The sequence below is a fragment of the Schistocerca gregaria genome, chromosome X (assembly GCF_023897955.1).
Source record: "Schistocerca gregaria isolate iqSchGreg1 chromosome X, iqSchGreg1.2, whole genome shotgun sequence".
Taxonomy (NCBI): Eukaryota; Metazoa; Arthropoda; class Insecta; order Orthoptera; family Acrididae; genus Schistocerca; species Schistocerca gregaria.
Genome location: NC_064931.1, coordinates 656805962 through 656829296, shown reverse-complemented (window position 1 = coordinate 656829296; position 23335 = coordinate 656805962). Strand labels below are relative to the sequence as shown.

The window sequence follows — 23335 nt, the reverse complement described above, 5'->3', positions numbered from 1 at the left end:
CGTCAACGATATAAGCCCATAATTATGTGCATCTGCCCTACAACCTTTCTTGAAAACGAATATCACCTACGTTAGTACCCTTCGTTGCTTCCCAACATGAAACTTCTGAATTTTTATATTGTTCCTTGCCTTGAGATATGAGGAATTCTGTTAATTTATTTGGGATTTCTCGGCGTGATTGATTAATGGGGTGCTTTCAGTTGCTCAGCTGAATTGATGATTATATTTTTCTGTCACGATATATCGACATCCGACAGAGACGTCTTCTTGAGTTTCAGCTTGCTGTGTCCTTATCCTTCCTCTCCACTTGGATTCCGACCAGACTGAAGCACTGTTGCTATCACGTCGCTGTTTATAGCCGAGTTCGTATTCCAGGAGCCGGCATGTCCTTTGATGCCCATTTGTTACTCATTTGTATTTCGGAGCCAGTGCTATTATTCAGTGAAGTGCACATTCTCTCTTATTCTCCCTGCGTTTCCCAGCTCTGATATCCGTAACCGTTTCTTAGGTATTTCGACATCTTTATTCCGATAGATTCTGTAATTACATTGTTCCATAAACTTGGCGCTTGCCCCACGGTACCGGTCTCGTCGTATTTCACTTCGTGATTACGCTCGAGGCAGCGCTCCACGACAGCTGACAAATGCTTTATGCGGTCAGAGGGGCCATCAGCTAGCGCAGTGCGTTCAACTACGTGTACCTAATCAGTTACGGCGAATCGATATAGTGGGAGCTCTGCAGAGACACATTACGCCATAGCCGTGACAAACGAGAAAATCCTGTCAATAGATACCTTCGTGAAGATCAAATAAAGCCGATAAACGTTATTCTAATAAAATGCTTCTAGGTATGTGACGGTGGCATCCACACAAATTATAAAAATGGGTGTATTGATGTACAATGATCAGCCAGAACGCTGAGACCAGCGACCTACTATCGATATAAACGCCTCTAGCTGATAGCAGCGCCACCTGGCGAGGAATGCCTGCCAGACAGATACACGCACGGTGCATGCAGTGTCAGTGAGCGTGCTGTCCGTCGGCAGAATGGGGAAGGTGCGCGATCTATCTAAGTTTGACCGAAGGCAGATTGTGATACCTCGGAGGACCGGCACGAGCATTTCGAAGCTGCACGTCTTGTCGGGTGTTGGAGGAGTGCCGTGGTGAGTGCCCTTCAGCACGTCGCAAAACCAAGGTGAAACCATGTCCAGGGGTCGTAGGGTTGGGCGGCCACCCCTCATTACAGAATTCGGGCATACTAGCCTGGACAGACTGGTAAAAGTGGAAGGCGGCGAGCTGTGGCGGAACCAACATCAGACTTTAATGCTGGGCAGAGTACAAGTTTGTCTGAACACACAGTGCACCGAACACTCTTAACGATGTGCCTCCGCAGCCGAAGACTTATACATGTGCCAATGTTAACACCACGACATCGGCAACTATGACTGAAATGGGCACGTGACCATCATCACTGGATGCTGGCGCAGTGGCAGAGCGCTGCATGGTCTGATGAATCACATACTTTTTTCATCATACCGATGGGAGGTGCGAATCCGTTGTTTTCCAGGGGAACAACACGTTGATACTGCACTGCGGGACAGAGAGAAGCTGGGGGCGGCTCCATTATACTCTGGGGAACATTCACGTGACTATCTATGGGCCCAGTAGAGCTCGTGCAAGGTACCACAACGGCCAAGGGATATCGCACACTGTTGCAGACCATATATACCACTTCAAGACGGTCATGTTTCCCGACTGCAGTGCCATTTCCCAACAAGGTAACGCCATGTGTCACAATGCCAGGAGCGTGATGGAGTGGTTCGAGGAGCACAGTGGCGAGTTCCAATTGATCTAGTAGCCGTACAACTCGACATATCTGAATACATTTCACACACCTGGGATGTGATTGAACGTGATGTTAGAGCTCATCGCCCCCCCTCCCCAGAATTTACGGAAATTAGGTGACTTTTGTGTGCAGATGTGGTACCAAATTCCTCCAGCGATCTACGAAGGTCGCATTGCTTCCATGTCACGACGCATCGCCTCTGTTATCCGTTTCAAGAATTCTTACTATTCGCAACACATTTCTCAGACAGTATTTCCACAATTGCCACTGAATGTACCTACAGAAATACATCATTGTACGACACGTATTTCAGGAGAAATGACACCAAATACTGAGATGCGTGAAAAAATTGTCGCATCATGCATGACATTTAATTTATTACTTCTTTGCTACTAACTGTATTCACAACTCATTTCACAAACAGTATGCACGATACCACTAGATGTACTTGTGAAACTATACCATTATACGACACATAGCTCAGGATATTCGACGTAATAAACATTACGCTGCGTGAAAATGAAACTGCAGTGAGAATTTCGAGAGACATACAGGTGAAATATGTGTACAAATAAGCGTGATATATGTTAAATATATCTGAAATCTATTTGACATTTGCTTATGTCACCAAAGCCACGGACAAAAAGCCTATCCCAAACCCCTGGAACCATTTCATTGGAATTTGTCACGCATACTAGTTACAATCGAAAGAAATACTGTAGGGGTAATAACCACCAGCGTCCATGGAAAGAGAAGGGAAGACCAGAAAATGGAAAGACAGCAAGGAGGAAGAAGAAGATAGACACAGATAAGAGGAGAAGGAGATGGTCAGAGATAAGGGAGGGGAAAATGTACAGGAGGAGGGGAGAGGAGATGGACAGAGACAGAGGGAGGAAGAGACAGACAGAGAGATGGGGGAGAAGGAAATGGACAGAGAAAGGGAACAGGAGTAAATGGACAGGGAGAGGAGAGAGGTGGAGATCTACACAGAAAGGAAAGGGGAAAACATGTACATAGAGAAGGAGGAGAGGCTGAGAACAGGGAGAGGAAGGAGGAGCAGAAGGACAGAGAGAGGGAAGGAGGAGAGTGACAAAGAAAGGGGAGGCAGAGGTGTAATTAGAGGGGGAAGGCGATGGTCAGAAGGTGAGGTGCAGATTGGAAGAGGGAGAGGGAGGAAGAGGAGGAGGAGATCGACAGAGAGAAATGCAAAAGGATATGGGCACAGAGAAGTGCAGGTGGAGATAGACAGAGAATGGGGGTGAAGGAAGTGAAGTAAGTTGGCAGAGAGAGGAGGAGGTCGAGAGAGACAGATTGAAGGAGGAGTGGAGGTGGTGTACAGGGACAGTGGGGATGCATAGAAAGAGGAGGGAGGAGAAGGGGATAAAGAGAGAAGGGATGAGTAGAGAGGGGAGGGTACAAGGTGCGTAGATAGGGGGATGGAGGAGAGAGGGGGCCGGAGGAGATGGACAGAGAGAGTGGGAAGAATGAGATAGACAGAGAGAGGAGGGAGATGAAGATGAACTAGAAGAAGTTTGAAATAAATAGATACCCCGGCAACGCTAGATTTCTAAGCTAGTATGTGATATAACTACCGACGTTTCGGTTGCTATTCATGGAGCCTACATCAGAGGGACTACTTGCTTCTTTTTTGTTATTTCAGCTCCCTCGCCCCATATGGGCAGAGGGTGGACAGTCAGTGGTACAACATTCCGCTCTTAAGCGAAAAGCGTGGACATACGATCTGAGCAAAATAAAACCATGCACACTCGGTTGCTGTCATATTTTCATTTCTCCCGCATGCTCTGTTCCGAGTATGTCACTGTGTCATTACGCTGAGTGTATCTGAGGAACAGACGTGTTAGGTGGTCAGTTAAATGCAACACCAAACGATGCTCACCGATGAAACAGCACGTGTTTATTGTCGAGTGCTATAAGAAGCAGAGTTCTTGGAAAACGTTTATGGAATTGTTTATGCAAGAGTTTCAGACTGGAAGTGTTATGGCAAAACCCCCAACAAAACTGCAGTGCAAAACTTAGTAACAAAATGGCGCGGAACCGGCTCTGTAGCGAATAAAATCCTTGACTACTAGACAAAATTTCGAGCACCAAACATTTTTTGAGAGAAGGAAAGGCTGCAACAGGGTCCGACGTAATTTGCACACTGTTTATCTGTACAAGTGGGAATAAAGAGATTGTTGTACCGAATCATTAACCGTTCGGGTCCGCCTCGCGCTGTTCGTAAGCAAGGTGCAATCAGCTCTTGTGAGACTGAGGAGCTACTTGATAGAGAAGAACGACTCCGGTCCCAATACTGACAAAGAGCCGGGAAAGCTCCGTGCGGACAACATGCCCTTCCATATCCACATCCAGTGACGCCTATCGTCTGAGGATGGCCATCGATCGGTACCGTTCGGCCTTCCGTGGCCTATTGGGACGGAGATTAGCTTTAGTTTTATTATGAAAAAGGACCTGCATCTGCATCCCTACAAATGTACTACAGCGCATGAATTACAACGTCCAGACGACTTTTGGCGTGTTGAATTTTGCTTGTGGTTTGTAAGTGAAGTGGAATCAGGAGTTTTGGATCCCTGTGATGGTATGTGAGTTCACAGAACATGTGCCAATCATTAACAAGAGTCATTTCCGCGTGAGTCCTATTGTAAATATCCTCTGGAGCAGTTTCAAATGTCTCAAATGGTTCAAATGGCTCTAAACGCCATGGGACTTAACATCTGAGGTCATCAATCCCCTTGAACTTTGAACTACTTAAACCTAACTAACGTAAGGACATCACACACATCCATGCCCGAGGCAGGATTCGAACCTGCGACCGTAGCGGTCGCGCGGTTCCAGACTGAAGCGCCTAGAACCGCTCGTCCACACCGGCCGGCTGAGCAGTTTCAATTTTCTCCTCTTGTATACAGGGTGGTCAGAAGCAGTTTGAAAATCTTGTGACGGTATTGAAGGGTACGTTGCCCTGGGAAATAACTGTTAAGGAAAAAATTCGATACGTTGCGCCGTTTACGAGTTCATTAGCGTTGAAGTCAACCAACAGACCACTGCGCGCGCGAAATCTCACGGCCAACCAAAGCCGGTGTCGCCAAACGTGTTTTTCGTTTTGCTTCTTAAAACCTAACAAGAGAGCGACACAAAAATTGGACATGAGCCGTTGTTAAGGATTGAACCTGAATCAAAGGATGAGCATTTAGTTGCTATCATCTACACTATTAGAACAACTGCCGCTTATTGTATCGAGAGAGCCGCTTGAATTTGCACGCAACCGCCCGATTGGCTAAATTCAATGCTAATTTACTCAGAAACAGCGCAACCTATCGAATTGTTTTCTTGCCTGTTATTTCTCAACTCAACCTTCCCTGCAGCATCCTTACAAGCTTTTCAGACTATTTCGGACCATCCTGTATATGAAGACTAAACAAAATGATTAAAAGATGAAAAATTTTAGAAAGTTTTTAAACCTATAAAACTGTGGATTGCTCATGGTATTTATATAAAACTGCCATTATCTTCGCTTTTTAAATTAAAATCAGAAAACAAAGAGGTAAAGATTGCAGCAAAAATACATATTTAAATCACTTTTCAGAAACGGTGACGTTCTATAAAAAGTAGCACTGAACTTTCGCTAAAAACTACTAGGAACTGCACAAGGAAAAAATGGATTTCGGGAGGGGGAACGTTTGGTGTTTGTAGAGTAGAAGGCTGCCATCCCATGTTCCCCCCGAACATTAGTTTGAGTCCACTTTGGGGTTTCTGTTGGACGGTTAGTAGGTGAGGTTTCCTTTTTAACTGCCTGCCGAGCGTTAGTCCAAGATATCTTGTGGCTTGTGTGTGCTGTTTTCTATTTATTATTTGATACTGGTTGGACGCTTTTGCATACTATACATTGATTGAAAGCACATTTGATTTATGTGAAATGTTTTAAACTCCATCATGTATAAGCCATACACTTGTTAACTGTCTGTTATATCACTCCAGCACTCTCATGTCTACTATACACCGATAAGATGCGCTACACTCCTCGACACGCACGCATCTGGAGGGATCTTGTGCTTTTGAATGGGTGTCATGGGTAACATTGGTGCTGCAGAAAGATTGGTCAAGGACAATGTGGAAAGGAACTGTCAATCTCCGACTGTATCATACGAATGCGAGAATACTCTGTGCCACCCATCGACACAGAGAAAAACGACCAGTTGTAATCGTAAATTCTGCACTACGATCGATGCATTGGAAATATGTATATAACCTAATTGCACCGGTATAGGACGCTGTCCGGTATACTTTGGTGTATTTTGTCGAATGAATGTACCACACAGTCATGTAGCAGCATTTGCAGCTGCAAAGTAGTGGAGGAGCGATTTAGAGATGATACAGAAACTGGGAAGTATTCTAGTGTGTCATTGGCTGGCGTTGAAATTACGGAACAACTGGTATACTTTGATGCATATGACCGAATGGATGTACTGCACAGTCCTCTATCAGCATTTGCAATCTAGTATTATATACTTGCAAAATAGTGGAGAAGTGATTTAGCGATGATACAGAAATTGAGAAGCATTCTGCTGTGTCATTGGCTGGTGTTGAAATTATGGAACAAGTGGTACAATTGCTAAAATTGATCACACTGTCAACTGTGTGTATTACAGTACATCGTCCTACATCAACAGTGTCTTTCCCATCCTGCCCGTCACTGGTATGCTGTTGATTACCACATAATTATTGACTGACACCACTTGGTCGACATGGAGGGAGCCTTCGCAGAACACTGGATATCTGATTCACAGTTGTTTGGATGCATTCCTCAGTGCTGCAGACACGTCTTATTTCCATTTGCTGCGATTCCCTCCACATGTTTTTATTCTTTTTTTTTCACCAGTAAGATAACAGTATCTCCTTTTAGTTCTACAGCCTCACATGTGTTGTTAACGTCACCTTTTGGGGATGGTCAACACCTCAACAGTAATCATGTACGTCATTGCAAAACACAACACCGAGACATCCGCTACCCCATCGCTGTGGAAGATGAGATAAACTGTATAAGTCATGACCATCGGATAGCTGTTGTAATCGCTCTACAATGCCACTACTCTTCCAGTTTCCATGTGTTGCAATGTCTTCCACATTTTTGTCGTTTTGAAACAGCGCCTTGGTGTTTTATTTCTACCGACCTGTGTGTTGTGGGAGCTGCATAGCTTTCTGTGAGAGCCAAAGGATCGAAACTTGTTAATATCGTTTTAGCGCCTGACACAGCCCTCGATGTCATGGTAGAAAGACAAAGTACATGGTGGCGTTGGTTCAAATGGCTCTGAGCACTATGGGACTCAACTGCTGTGGTCATTAGTCCCCTAGAACTTAGAACTACTTAAACCTAACTAACCTAAGGACATCACACACATCCATGCCCGAGGCAGGATTCGAACCTGCGACCGTAGCAGTCGCACGGTTCCAGTACATGGTGGTGTACAATACTGTAGACGTACACTGCTTCGATGTGTTACAGCCGAAAAAACAATGTATTAAATTGTTTATGAAGGACCAATACAGCAACCCTCTATTGTGATTGATAGTCTGTTGGATATAGTCTTCCTCCAGTAAAATTGAGAAAAATTTACGCAGATCTGTCCAAGCGACTTCGAGCACTGGCAATGTGCTCCAATGGGGCAATACATGTGTATGTAATATGCTGGATGTCAACATGCAGACGGTATTTGTTTTTTCGATACATCACAAGAGAGAGAGAGAGATGATAAAATCTTATAGGAGGTTTGCTATAAGGAGTGGTATAACTGCTTAAAGTTTGGATGCAGATAGTTCTTTCAAAACTACACCCATTTTGCTCATAAAACTAATCCATTCTCATGGCATCATGACTGTTTTTATTACTATTGTAACGATTTCATGTTTAAAAACAGGTGTTACGCAAGTCCTGTCTTATTTCACACTTTCTAAACTATAATTATAAAGTAGACACCACTTGAATTATAGCTCGTTGTGAGACCTAGAAATGATAGTTTTTTTCCCCGAGATGTGGTTAGATCGTGTGAAACAGGCTGTGATGATCAAATTGCTTACAAAACTAGAACACAAGAATCTGCTGTATGATAAGAAACTTTACAGACATGTCGGTAGAGGAGAGCTATGAAGGAAAAATGTCAAATGTAAGCATGCATACAGTAATTGGTTTCGATGTAGCAGAAGAGAGAGAAAGCCGGTAACATTTTATAGGAGGTTCTATTACAAGACAGACTCGCACGATTTGTTTTGTAAAAGCCAGTGTGATATAGCTTCACAGTGGTGAAATGGTACTTGCCATAATGTACAAACCACTTTTCTCAATAAACTAGAAGAAAATGGACTGTGTCTATTTTCGTGGAAAGACGATATTTATTATGGTCGTGATTGTGTTCGCTTTTTTATTAGATCATCGATTATAAGAGTTGAACTGACGTTAAATACAATTGTTCTCCATCGCAGAACGGGGATGGTTCAGTGTGTATGGTCTCTCAACACAGATGAAGGGACAGGGCGGTGCAACTAAACTTCCCTTTTGTGTTGGCAAAGGACTCTCGTCTCAAGGCATACTGGGTATGTCCAGCCTCCAGGAAGGGGGACAGGGTATGGGAAAAGGCCAGGTGCGGTCAGCAAGCGTGAGGAGATGGCTGTTGGTCACAGAAAAACCACGAATCGCTCAGCGATAGCAGTTGGCAGTTTGAACAATCCTGCGTCCCTCCGTAGGTGGATAGAGGGGGTGAGGGAAGGGAGGGAAAGGATGAGGGGAGGTAAGAGGGCCTTAAATTTCGGCAGTTTGTGACTGTACATCGAGGAGAATGCACGTTCAGCTACCGTCCCCTCTGCAATCTTTTGGGATGATGACTTTCTCCAGTACATGTGTTGCATTATAACCCGTTCATTACGAGTGCTGGTGTTTTCACGACAATTTCGAAGTGTAATTAAAACAGTGATGCGTTTATCCATCAGTTGTGGTAGCATGTATTGGCTCCGATTACCTGGTCTGCAGGATATTTTCGAGCAGGTGTCTGTAGCGAACTCTGACATCAAACAGCAATAGACACAGTTCTCAGCTGTATGCTTATGGGTAATACACTTACTAAACACCTCTTTGTCCAACACTAGTATTTCGTCAGTTGAATATATCTATCACCAAAAAAATAAAAAATAAAATAATGATAATACGTTACACCCCAGGCTTTTTCGTGCCAACTTGTATGTGAAGAGTGCAGTTTGAGTGCACCTGGCACTAGTTTCTGTGAAATTTTTTTCCCAGCAGTATAACATCAGTTCTATGGCATTGTCAATTATTGAACTGTATTGCGATTTTAGGTAGTCCTTGTGTAGCGCTATGCATATATATGTTTAATTACGTAGTTAGGGCCAATCTTTTCTTCAGTTTCCCAATCAGAATAAATAAAGTACACTAACCTAACCTTCCTCAACTGCATCTGGAAAGTGTCTGTGTGTTGGAGGCTGCATTTAGGCTTTCCATCCAGAATGACCAGGGTTTGAGTCCCGGAAATGGCACCGCCAATTTTAATTTCCCGCAGTTCCCGGATAGGGGGTGGGGTGGGACGTAAACGCAGCCCTAGGACAAAGAAATTCCCAACAGAATACGAAATTACCACCAATAGGATAGGTGTGGGAAGGGGAGTGGCGCGGGGGGGGGGGGGGGGGGTAGGGCGTTGCGACCCACGTGCAGGCTGACGAAAACACACAACGTCATCAGGGAGTGGGCGTGGGCGTGTTTGGAGGGTAGTTAATTTATCATTTGATTAATTTGCGTATTAGTCACGACAAAAGTTTTCTGGGTATGGTACCGCGTCATATTGTATAAAAATACTGCTGGAGAAAACCAACGTTTCGCCGCGGTTGCAGTGGCCTTCTTCTGGGTCTACTGATCTCCAGCAGTAGTTTTATACAATATGGCGCTATACCATACCCACAAAACTTTTATATCGACTGACTCTTGCCGCTGAAGCCTACGCAATTAAATTGTTATATCAATTTGATATCAAAATTGCACCAATACCTCCATCTCCCTATGACGTTTATGTTCTTATTTATGCATTGTGTATGATTTTCTCTCGAAAACGTAAATACCTTTTTCCTTCCACATATTTCGTCTTTATTGTAGGAGGACACAAGCAGAAAAAAAAGGACCTTATAACACTTTTCAATATGTCACGTAAGCAAAGAAAACAACACAGTAAAGATGAAGAAGACACGAAAGCATGAAATCCATATCTTTAATAGGAGTGAGCTCGGACATAATAGGTTAACTTCCGATGTTAGCAGACGCCGCCATAGTCCTCTGTTTCTGTGCCTGCGAAGTGTGCAGCATACTCGGGAATTTAGGACTCCACGCTCCACACAATCTGTAGATCACTGACGTCATAGACACACACACATCGTGGTTGGCTGCTGATTTACATGCAGGCACGAAAGGCACACACACTTCGAGCAGTCGATTTCGACATGAAAGTCGCTCGTGTAAAACGAGCTTTAGATGTCCGTATGATAGCGCACCTGTTGAGTCACTTGGCGTATGCTCGCCCTTATGAAGGCGAGTGAGGTAACTGCCAGGCGCGTGAAGCCGCGGCGCGAGGGAATGATCGGGAGGAAGTCCGACTCACATGGGTTCGCTACACAGATCCAGTGCTCTGCTGCATTTGCAGTGCATCTCTACTGAACATGCCCATGTTACAGTGCAATGCGCCGCACCTTGTTGAGTAGTCCGAGCAATCATATTAATACCTCTGGAAGTTCCATACTGATAGCACTAGCAGACCACTAAAAGTGGTATGCAGGGAAATACACTCCTGGAAATTGAAATAAGAACACCGTGAATTCATTGTCCCAGGAAGGGGAAACTTTATTGACACATTCCTGGGGTCAGATACATCACATGATCACACTGACAGAACCACAGGCACATAGACACAGGCAACAGAGCATGCACAATATCGGCACTAGTACAGTGTATATCCACCTTTCGCAGCAATGCAGGCTGCTATTCTCCCATGGAGACAATCGTAGAGATGCTGGATGTAGTCCTGTGGAACGGCTTGCCATGCCATTTCCACCTGGCGCCTCAGTTGGACCAGCGTTCGTGCTGGACGTGCAGACCGCGTGAGACGACGCTTCATCCAGTCCCAAACATGCTCAATGGGGGACAGATCCGGAGATCTTGCTGGCCAGGGTAGTTGACTTACACCTTCTAGAGCACGTTGGGTGGCACGGGATACATGCGGACGTGCATTGTCCTGTTGGAACAGCAAGTTCCCTTGCCGGTCTAGGAATGGTAGAACGATGGGTTCGATGACGGTTTGGATGTACCGTGCACTCTTCAGTGTCCCCTCGACGATCACCAGACGTGTACGGCCAGTGTAGGAGATCGCTCCCCACACCATGATGCCGGGTGTTGGCCCTGTGTGCCTCGGTCGTATGCAGTCCTGATTGTGGCGCTCACCTGCACGGCGCCAAACACGCATACGACCATCATTGGCACCAAGGCAGAAGCGACTCTCATCGCTGAAGACGACACGTCTCCATTCGTCCTTCCATTCACGCCTGTCGCGACACCACTGTAGGCGGGCTGCACGATGCTGGGGCGTGAGCGGAAGACGGCCTAATGGTGTGCGGGACCGTAGCCCAGCTTCATGGAGACAGTTGCGAATGATCCTCGCCGATACCCCAGGAGCAACAGTGTCCCTAATTTGCTGGGAAGTGGCGGTGCGGTCCCCTACGGCACTGCATAGGATCCTACGGTCTTGGCGTGTATCCGTGCGTCGCTGCGGTCCGGTCCCAGGTCGACGGGCACGTGCACCTTCCGCCGACCACTGGCGACAACATCGATGTACTGTGGAGACCTCACGCGCCACGTGTTCAGCAATTCGGCGGTACGTCCACCCTGCCTCCCGCATGCCCACTATACGCCCTCGCTCAAAGTCCGTCAACTGCACATACGGTTCACGTCCACGCTGTCGCGGCATGCTACCAGTGTTAAAGACTGCGATGGAGCTCCGTATGCCACGGCAAACTGGCTGACACTGACGGCGGCGGTGCACAAATGCTGCGCAGCTAGCGCCATTCGACGGCCAACACCGCGGTTCCTGGTGTGTCCGCTGTGCCGTGCGTGTGATCATTGCTTGTACAGCCCTCTCGCAGTGTCCGCAGCAAGTATGGTGGGTCTGACACACCGGTGTCAATGTGTTCTTTTTCCATTTCCAGGAGTGTAGTAGAAGTAAACTCGTATGGCAGCTTCATGTTTGCAATAACTTTGAATTGGTCGCCACTTCGGCGAGTTGCAACTCCTTAACCTACCCGAGTAATCCTATCGGGAAAAGGGACGTACAGTTTAATGTGGAATCCGAATCATGTGTCGTTCCTGGCATTTTTTCACATCACTGGGAGATGAAGGCGTATATAAAGGAAGACTGAAAAATTCCGGTGTATGACTGGGGCTCGATCCTGCAACCGAACAGTCTCCAGCCTCGCACTTCACCACTACAACACAAAACTTGACATTATGTAGGTATATGAGAGACTACTGTAAAAATGCAAAACAAAGCAGATGGAGACATCTAATTTATGGGAGTATAGATCACTAAGCACCTAACAATAGCGGTAAAAACCTGAAAAGTGTTGTATTTACATAAACATGTGCAGCATGCATTTCATGCTGGCATCTGCATCGTCCGTCCAAAGAGTTCCGAGACTTCTTTTATTCCTGGTGTAAAGACGACGTCAGCGCCGTAACTGCAGTGTTAGCTTGAATTGAGAACTGTAAACAACAAATGTGCGTTCGAGCAATCAATTGTAGAGCTGTAAAACTACCGTAGGCTACCATAAGTAAGCGTAGACCACGGTACTTCCCTATTAGACTTCATCAGTTAAGGTACTACCCGCATTACCTATATATCAGGTGTTTTGCATATCTGTCGGGCTTCACCTCATTTCGACAGCCTTGTTTACGTGTGCGGTCAGTGTCTTACTAGATTCCCTTCGAAACCAGAAGCGTTGAACTGTGTAGAAAGTGACTGAGGACATATGAAGGACGACGTGACCTACAGGAAATCAGTAAGCGACCAACTTTCTTCAGCGTGCATCATCATTTGGAAGTGTACAATACAAGGATCATCGAAAACAAGACAAGACACATGTGAGTACTGTGGAACCATCAGTATATCGTAAAGCAGTGGCTACTTGTCTACAAGATAACATCCAGAAGTGTAGATTCTGCCCACAGTCTATTCTCTCGAACGCCAGATTATCAACTTCTGAGATACGTAGACAAAGTCGTCGCTCCAGCTGATTATGTTTCAGGAGCCTCGTTATCGATGTTAGATACTCAATACTGGAGGAAAGCCTTCCACTTAATTTTCCTGGCTTTGAGCCACTTGGGTACCACGTTACTCAAAGCCGAATGTAACGTGTTCACGCTGTTGCCACAGGAAGGTTAGATGTTCAAATCCTCTCGCTCATGGTGGGCAAATGTTTCCGGACACCAAGTGACTACTTTCATTGTCACGACACCAAAATTAATTTTTTTCTATAGTATTCCTTCCTGGTGAGCGCCGAGAAACAGCACAATTAAAGACATACAATATGGAATGGACTAACACTGGCCGATGTGCAGTTGTAATTATGTGCAGCCGGCCGTGGTGGCCGTGTGGTTCTAGGCGCTGCAGTCCGGAACCGCGGGACTGCTACGGTCGCAGGTTCGAATCCTGCCTCGGGCATGGATGTATGTGATGTCCTTAGGTTAGTTAGGTTTAAGTAGTTCTAAGTTCTAAGGGACTGATGACCATGGATGTTAAGTCCCACAGTGCTCAGAGCCATTTGAACCATTTTTTGAGAAGAAGAATGCCTTTTCGCCGAAGACAGTATGCCAATGTTTGCAAAATTTGTGTCATGTCAGACATTGACAGAAGTTAGACAAATAATCGGGAAATAAAACATTAAAATATCGTAGAGAATGTGTTTGTTAGGTTGTTCTTCTTATCTACAGACCTGAGGATGGTTCATGAAGAATCGAAACCGGTCGTGTTAGAAAAAATTAAAGCAATAAAAACGGACAGTATAATCTGAGTCACTGTACAAACGACACACATTATACACAAATTATTTCAGAATATAATAATATACATACCATCATCTGACATCAGGACCGTACCTATGGTTTTAGTTTTCATTTTTTGTATCTCAAGATTCCATATGCTTGCCTGAAAAAGTGAATTAGCGTGCTTCTATAAAGAGTGAAATATTGAGCTCAGAAATAGGTTTCTGTTCCGCTCCTTGTCTGATCTGTTTATAGTCCACGTTTCAATTCCGTACAAGGCTACACTCCAGACAAATACCTTCTGAAAAGAATTCCCAATACTTAAATCTGTATTGTATGTTAAGGGGAGACTCCACCTAAAAATTTAATTTTTGTTCTGTTTTCCTATTCCAACCCAATTTTAAAATAATGTCTGCCACTTAAAGATGTAGCAACACCCAAACGTTGACGTCAGATGTTCATCGGTTTTCGAGTTTTGAATTTTTAATATGATTTTAGTAGTACTTTCGAAAACCAGCTTTTAGTACGCAGACCTCAGTTTTCATATTCCAGATTTTTTGGCGCATTCACAGGGATGTTCAATAGTTCTGTGCATTAATTTACGAGAAATGTTAATAGTTTATTCTCAGTATTTGTTTCAAGTTTCAAACTTATATTTTCGTTAAGTATCGGTATATAAATGTGGTTATAAAATAGAAAGACTACTTTTCGATAATATTAATGCATAGAAACATGCAAATACCTCAAAACTACCTGCTGCAAAACTTTGAGATTGCTCAATATTAAGGATAAATTTCACCGGCAGCATACGTTTTCCTTTCTTGTCCTCGTAAGGCTTTTCTACTTGTAATTTCAAGACCAAGACAGTCTTTTTATAGAATTTCTCCTTCTCCAGGCAGCATCTTGTGGTCTGCTTAATCCATCGTTGATGCCTAGATAAGTAGATCTTTTTGTGGGAGGGCGATACAGGAATGTGGGACTCCTGCTTTCTTCAGTCTTCAAACACCCTTTCCTGAAATAAGAAACAGCTTTTATAAGACCCAGAAGTATCTCTGTTTTCCTTTTATCCTTTTTTCTTTGGTACTCTTGGACCAAACGACACTGCGAGAATTTCCATTTGCATTTTGAGTCAGCCATCGGTGCATCTTGCAGTAGCGCCTCAGATGCAAGTCTCTGATGGATCACTTCAACAGCTGTCGATGAGCCTCGCGCAGTCCATGTTTCACATGTATCTTAGACGTACTTGTAATTCAACTATAGCTAAATGGTTTTTAGTATCTAAGGGTAAACACTCCAAAAATGTGAAACAGCCATTAAAAGTTTTTGAAAAAACTGTAAGTTTTAGTGTAGAGTTTCCCTTCAACAAATTTCTCTTTTTTGAAAACGCTTTCGTTGCCATTGCCAGTCTACATTTTATATCCTCTCCATTCAGGTCATTATCAAACATTTTACAGCCTAAGTAGCAAAACTCATCTATTGCTGTTAGTTTCTCATTTGCTACTCTGATTCCCTCAGCATCGTCTGATATAATTTGAAATATTATTAATTTAACATTATTATTATTATTATTATTACAGCTAATTACTACTTTGTGTTATCTAAATAATCTTTCACTGTGTCAAATATATATTGCTTAAGAGGAACTTAAATAGGTTTGTTTCAATAATCTCTTTAATCTCCTGGAACGATTTATTGTGTAATTTTCTCCTTGGTAAGAAACGTTGGTTTGAGTTTTATTTTCATTCTTTCTCGGTAAATGTAAATGCTGTTTGTATCGTTTTCCCCAGTCATGAACAAAAAATGGTTCAAATGGCTCTGAGCAATATGGGACTCAACTGCTGTGGTCATCAGTCCCCTAGAACTTAGAACTACTTAAACCTAACTAACCTAAGGACATCACACACATCCATGCCCGAAGCAGGATTCGAACCTGCGACCGTAGCAGTCGCACGGTTCCGGACTGTGCGCCCAGAACCGCGAGACCACTGCGGCCGGCTGTCATGAACAGAGTTGTTTGTGCAGTAGTTATGAATATTATTTTTTATGTCAATAATTGATTGATAAATATATTCTCATGGTGTAGTTAAATCCTCAACGTTTTGAACAAAACCTTACAGTGAGATCTATTACTATTTTATGTTGATATTCGTATGACCTTTTTCTGTAATGTGAAAACCGTGTTCATATTTTGCGCATTTGTGCCACAGAAAAGAATTCATACCTGTACAGCACAAAAGCGTCAAGGCCGATCTCGTCTGTTGACTGACAGAGACCGCCGACAATTGAAGAGGGTCGTAATGTGTAAACGGTAGACATCTGTCCAGACCATCACACAGGAATTCCAAACTGCATCAGGATCCTCTGCACGTACTATGACAGTTAGGCGGGAGGAAAGAAAACTTGGATTTCATGGTCGAGCGACTGCTCATATGACACACATCACGCCGGTAAATGCTAAACGACACCTCTCTTGGTGTAAGGAGCGTAAACATTGGACGATTTAACAGTGGGAAAACGTTGTGTGGAGTGACGAATCACGGTACACAAGGTGGCGATCCGATGGCAGGGTGTCGGTGCGGCGAATGCACGGTGAACGTCATCTGCCAGCGTGTGTAGTGCCTACAGTAAAATTCGGATCCGGTGGTATTATGACGTGGTCCTGTCTTTCATGGAGAGGGCTTGCACCCCTTGTTGTTTTGCGTGGCACTATCACAGCACAGGCCTATATTGATGTTTTAAGCACCTTCTTGCTTCCCACTGTTGAAGGGTAATTCAGGGATGGCGATTACATCTTTCAATACGATCGAGCACCGTAATGTACGGCCTGTAGCAGAGTGGTTACACGACAATAACATCCCTGTAATGGACTGGCCTGCACAGGATCCTGACATCAATCCTAAAAACATCTTCGGGATGTTTTGGAATGCCGACTTCCTTCCAGGCCCCACCGACCGACATCGATACCTCTCCTCAGTTCAGCACTTCGTGAAGAACGGGCTGCCATTCCGCAAGAAATCTTCCAGCACCTATTTGAACATATGCCTGTGAGATTGAAAGCGGGCATCAGCGCTAGGGCTGGGCCAACACCATATTCAATTCAGCATTACCAATGGAGGGCGGCACGTACTTGTAAGTCATTTTCAGCCAGGTGTACGGATACTTTTGACCGCATAGTGTTTGTCGGTGCATGAGGAACATCGTGCTGTAATCTAGTTTCGAACCGCAGAAGAGCGTCCGCACATGGAGCACTCTCTTCTTCAGCGTCGCAGTCCTAGACCACGCACGAGCACAGCGATATCTTTTCTGGAAATTTGTGGTAAGTTCCTATGGGAGCAAACTGCGAAGGTCATCGGTCCCTAGGCTTACACACTACTTAATCTAACTTACACTAACGACAATACACACACCCATGACCGAAGGAGGATTCGAACCTAGGAGAGGGGCAGCCGCGACAATCGTAGCAAGGCGCCTTACACTGCTGCGAGATCGACATCAATCCGACGCACTGGGTTCACTGACACCGACCATCATCCATACAGCCCCGACTTGGCACCATCCCTTTTTCATCTGTTTCTAAAACTGAAAGATCAGCTTCGAGGACTCCGCTTTGGCAGTGATGAAGCAGTGCAAGCAGAGGTGAGTTTGGGGCTCCGTCAACAAAGACAAACATTCTACAGGGACAGTATCAACCAACTGGTCTCTCGTTGGGAGACGTTTGTTTGTCGCCTGGGTGACTATGTTGGGAAATAAGTATGTAAACATAAAAAATAACGATGTTGAATGTTAATGTCTTTTTTATTTACAAATCTTTAAAAGTTTACTCATAAATTCGGAGGCATTACTTCACAGAAGCCCTCGTCCAGCAACTGAGGTCAAAGACTAAGTGCGCACTGATATATCTTCAGCACACACGGGCGGCTCGGACACGTGGAGTCGGTTCACGGTGTCGGGGCAGCCGTGCCGGCGCGGGACGTTCTGCAGCCTGAACGTGGCTGGCGGCTTCTGGTCCTGCGAGCTGGAGGGCGGAGACGCGGGCGCCTGGGACTATTGCTGTCGCCAGGGACACCACTGCGGCTACTCAGACGGCTACCACTACCCTTGGTACGTAAAATTCCCAAAAAATAAAAGCCACGTCGAGTAACAATGCAAGCGGCTGTTAAAAGTACACTGGTAAGCTGCGAGCTTCCAAATAACTACCAACCCTCACACAAAACGTTGCAATATTTAAAGTTTTGGCTGGTTTCGTTGTCTAGGGGCTGGGATACGTAGTTACCGCATTACAAGCCATATACTGATGCGTCTGCAGTATACGATAATAATACACACATGAATCAAATGGTCGAAGGTTTTCATCACTCGGCAATTGCGAATTATGAAAGTAACATATAAATTTATAAATGAAAGACTGCAATTAAATAAAATTTACAGCTACTATCTTAACGATTTTAACTGATGAGTACGATAGTAGAAGTACACTACTAGCCATTAAAATTGCTACACCAAGAAGAAACGCAGATGATAAACGGGTATTCATTGGACAAATATATTATACTAGAGCTGAGATGTGATTACATTTTCACGCAATTTGGGTGCATAGATACTGAGAAATCAGTACCCAGAACAACCAACTCTGGCCGTAATAACGGCCTTGATAGCCTGGACATTGAGTCAAACAGAGCTTGGATGGCGTGTACAGGTACTACCCATGCAGCTTCAGCACGATACCACAGTTTATCAAGAGTAGTGGCTGGCGTATTGTGACGAGCCAGTTGCTCGGACACCATTGACCAGACGTCTTCAATTGGTGAGAAATCTGGAGAATGTGCTGGCCAGGGCAGCAGTCGAATATTTTGTGTATCCAGAAAGGCCTGTACAGGACCTGCAACATGCTGTCGTGCATTATCCTGCTGAAATGTAGGGTTTCACAAGCATCGAAAGAAGGGTAGAGCCACGGGTCGTAACATATCTTACATATAACGTCCACTGTTCAAAGTGCCGTCAATGCGAACAAAAGGTGACCGAGACGTGTAACCACTAGCACCCCATACCATCACGCCGGATGATACACCAGTATGGCGATGGCGAATACACGCTTTCATGTGCGTTCACCTCGATGTCGCCAAACACGGATGCGACCATCATGATGCTGTAAACAGAACCTGGATTCATCCGAAAAAATGACTTTTGGCATTCGTGCACCCAGGTTCGTCGTTGAGTACACCATTGTAGGCGCTCCTGTCTGTGATGCAGCGTCAAGGATAAGCGCAGGTATGGTCTCCGAGGTGATAGATAGTCCGTGCTGCTGCAAACGTCGTCGAACTGTTCGTGCAGATGGTTATTGTCCTGCAAACGTCCCCATGTGTTGACTCAGGGATCGAGACGTGGCTGCACGATCCGTTACAGCCATGCGGATAAGATGCCTGTCATCTCGACTGCTAGTGATAGGAGGACGTTGGAATCCAGCACGGCATTCCGTATTACCCTCCTGAACCCACCGATTCTATATTATGCTAACACTCATTGGTTCTCGACCAACGCGAGCAGCAATGTCGCAATACGATAAACCGCAATCGCGATACGCTACAATCCGAACTTTATCAAAGTCGGAAACGTGACGGTAAGCATTTCTCCTCCTTACGCGAGGCATCACAACAGCGTTTCACCAGGCAACGCCGGTCAACTTCTGTTTGTGTATGAGAAATCGGTTGGAAACCACCCTCATGTCAGAACGTTGTAGGTGTCGCCACCGGCGCCAACCTTGTGTGAATGCTCTGAAAAGCTAATCATTTACATATCACAGCATCTTCTTCCTGTCGGTTAAATTTAGCGTCTGTAGCACGTCATCTTCGTGGAGTAACAATTTTAATGGCCAGTAGTGTACTTTTGAGAATGCGGTATATTTCTGCAAAACACTTATTGGTGTCGATGGTCCAGGAATAAAATATAATATAAGGTGTATGACAGGGAAATAATAGATTCCTACTGCACGTAATTAGCTGCGAACAACAACATAGCTCGCGAGATATTCACTTCTAAACGCACAATACGTCTGCTACCGTTTTTTCTTGTAACTGTGGAGTACTTACGGCATGATGCGATCGATAGTAATCGGTTACTTTGACCTCCAATAACTCATGTAATATTGAAATTACATGTCTGTAATTCATACTAATTCAGGTTTACACTAATAGTTTTCTAAAGACACGGCGATCGACAAAATCGGATGAAGCGTTTATATTTTGGAAATTCGTTGCTGGGTGTTACTTGTATAATTTACTGTCAGATTCTAAACTTTAAACTAATAAAGATATTGAAAATCTGATTACACCATCATAATCGTCGTGCAAATACACTCCTGGAAATGGAAAAAAGAACACATTGACACCGGTGTGTCAGACTCACCATACTTGCTCCGGACACTGCGAGAGGGCTGTACAAGCAATGATCACACGCACGGCACAGCGGACACACCAGGAACCGCGGTGTTGGCCGTCGAATGGCGCTAGCTGCGCAGCATTTGTGCACCGCCGCCGTCAGTGTCAGCCAGTTTGCGTGGCATACGGAGCTCCATCGCAGTCTTTAACACTGGTAGCATGCCGCGACAGCGTGGACGTGAACCGTATGTGCAGTTGACGGACTTTGAGAGAGGGCGTATTGTGGGCATGCGGGAGGCCGGGTGGACGTACCGCCGAATTGCTCAACACGTGGCGCGTGAGGTCTCCACAGTACATCGATGTTGTCGCCAGTGGTCGGCGGAAGGTGCACGTGCCCGTCGACCTGGGACCGGACCGCAGCGACGCACGGATGCACGCCAAGACCGTAGGATCCTACGCAGTGCCGTAGGGGACCGCACCGCCACTTCCCAGCAAATTAGGGACACTGTTGCTCCTGGGGTATCGGCGAGGACCATTCGCAACCGTCTCCATGAAGCTGGGCTACGGTCCCGTACACCGTTAGGCCGTCTTCCGCTCACGCCCCAACATCGTGCAGCCCGCCTCCAGTGGTGTCGCGACAGGCGTGAATGGAAGGACGAATGGAGACGTGTCGTCTTCAGCTATGAGAGTCGCTTCTGCCTTGGTGCCAATGATGGTCGTATGTGTGTTTGGCGCCGTGCAGGTGAGCGCGACAATCAGGACTGCATACGACCGAGGGACACAGGACCAACACCCGGCATCATGGTGTGGGGAGCGATCTCCTACACTGGCCGTACACCTCTGGTGATCGTCGAGGGGACACTGAATAGTGCACGGTACATCCAAACCGTCATCGAACCCATCGTTCTACCATTCCTAGACCGGCAAGGGAACTTGCTGTTCCAACAGGACAATGCACGTCCGCATGTATCCCGTGCCGCCCAACGTGCTCTAGAAGGTGTAAGTCAACTACCCTGGCCAACAAGATCTCCGGATCTGTCCCCCATTGAGCATGTTTGGGACTGGATGAAGCGTTGTCTCACGCGGTCTGCACGTCCAGCACGAACGCTGGTCCAACTGAGGCGCCAGGTGGAAATGGCATGGCAAGCCGTTCCACAGGACTACATCCAGCATCTCTACGATCGTCTCCATGGGAGAATAGCAGCCTACATTGCTGCGAAAGGTGGATATACACTGTACTAGTGCCAAAATTGTGCATGCTCTGTTGCCTGTGTCTATGTGCCTGTGGTTCTGTCAGCGTGATCATGTGATGTATCTGACCCCAGGAATGTGTCAATAAAGTTTCCCCTTCCTGGGACAATGAATTCACGGTGTTCTTATTTCAATTTCCAGGAGTGTAATAGTAATGTACATGTTTCTTTTTGAGGTACCATGATCCATCTGGCTTCTATTAATTTCTATCGAACTGTGAAATGACTGCCATGATGGTTTCACAAAGTCCGCCGTCCCTGGCACTCCTGGCGTGTCTCCTTCACCGACACAGCGTCACTATGGAATTACCAGCCACGCGGCCGATGGACCACGTGGTCCGGCCCCGTTGGGGGCATCGCGCAGTCGCTAACGAACCGCGGCTTGCCAGCGGCCCGAGCGTTGGCCGCCAACTCTGAACTTAGAATATTTCCAGGGCGCCGCAACTCACCCATTACCTCACAAAACCAAAACATTATAACCACTGGCCACCACGACGTTGTACGCCGCCTGTTGGCGTTGCGGGCACGTGCCGCGGTAACAAAGATACGTAAGCGCAGCAAACACGGACGGCGGATCATCCTAGCGAAGATATGGGCTGCAAACGGGAAAATCCATTGAGATAAGCGACTTTGACAATCATTGTTCGCAGAGCCTGTGAACAGGTACATCGAAAGCGGCGAAGCATCTACGAACAGAGGTAGAAGGACAGTGAAACTACTACTAGGCGCTAAATGGTTGGATGTCCTCGACTCTTCACAGAACCTGGGGTTTGGAGGCTTGTCTGCTCTGTAATGTAGGATAGATGGCGATCTGTGGTATCTCTGCCGAAAGAGCACAATGCTGGTTCGCGCACAAGTGTTTCGGAGCACACCGGTCATCGTACATTGTTTAACATGGAGATCCGCAGCAGACCACCCCTACGTGGTTACATGTTGACCCAAAGACTTCGTCAATTACGACTGCAATGGGCACGGGATTCGACCGTCAATCAATGGAAACGCGTCGGCTTTTCAAGTGAATCACATTTTTGCTACACTAGGCCGATGGTCGTCTCCACAAACGCCGTCATCAAGTTGAACGGCGGCTCGAAATATGCAGCGCGCCACGGACGCGGGCTGGTGGGAGCAGTACTGTGCTATAGCAGACATTCTTCTGAGCTTGAATGGGATCTGTGGTTATAATCTAAGACACTCTGACAGCTGCAAATCACTTGCATCCCTTCATGATTAATGTCTTCCCCGACGACGATGTCAGATTTCAGCATTATAGTTGTCTGTGTCTCGGTGCTCAAAAAAATGATTCAAATGGCTCTGAGCACTATGGGACACAACTGCTGAGGGCATCAGTCCCCGAGAACTTAGAGCTACTTAAACCTAACTAACCTAAGGACAACACACACATCCATGCCCGAGGCAGCATTCGAACCTGTGACCGTAGCGGTCGCGCCGCTCCAGACTGTAGCGCCTAGAACCGATCTGCCACTCCGGCTGGCGTCTCGGTGCCAGAACCGTGCTACAGTGGTTTGAGGGGGATTGTAGTGAAGTCACGTTGATATCACTGCGACCAAATTCCCCTGATTAAACCCATGTGGGTCGCGATCGAGCACTATCACCGAGTACGCCGATCTGCGGCCGTTATTTACAGGAGTTACATGACCTGTGCGTAGACATCTAACGGCACCACAAACCTACCAACAAACTGTCGGGTCCCTAATACACAGAATCAGTGATCTATTTCGTTCCAAGGACGGACAAACAAGCTATTCAGCAGG

General features: G+C 45.8%; 1 protein-coding gene across 1 annotated transcript in view; it reads left to right on the top strand.

The window, feature by feature from the left end:
• LOC126298793 (uncharacterized) overlaps window positions 1–23335 on the top strand; it is a 484775-nt gene that overhangs the window by 440136 nt on the left and 21304 nt on the right. The window contains exon 12 of the mRNA XM_049990259.1: window positions 17845–18040. Coding sequence (XP_049846216.1) covers window positions 17845–18040 — 196 coding nt within the window. The remainder of the gene's footprint in view (window positions 1–17844; window positions 18041–23335) is intronic.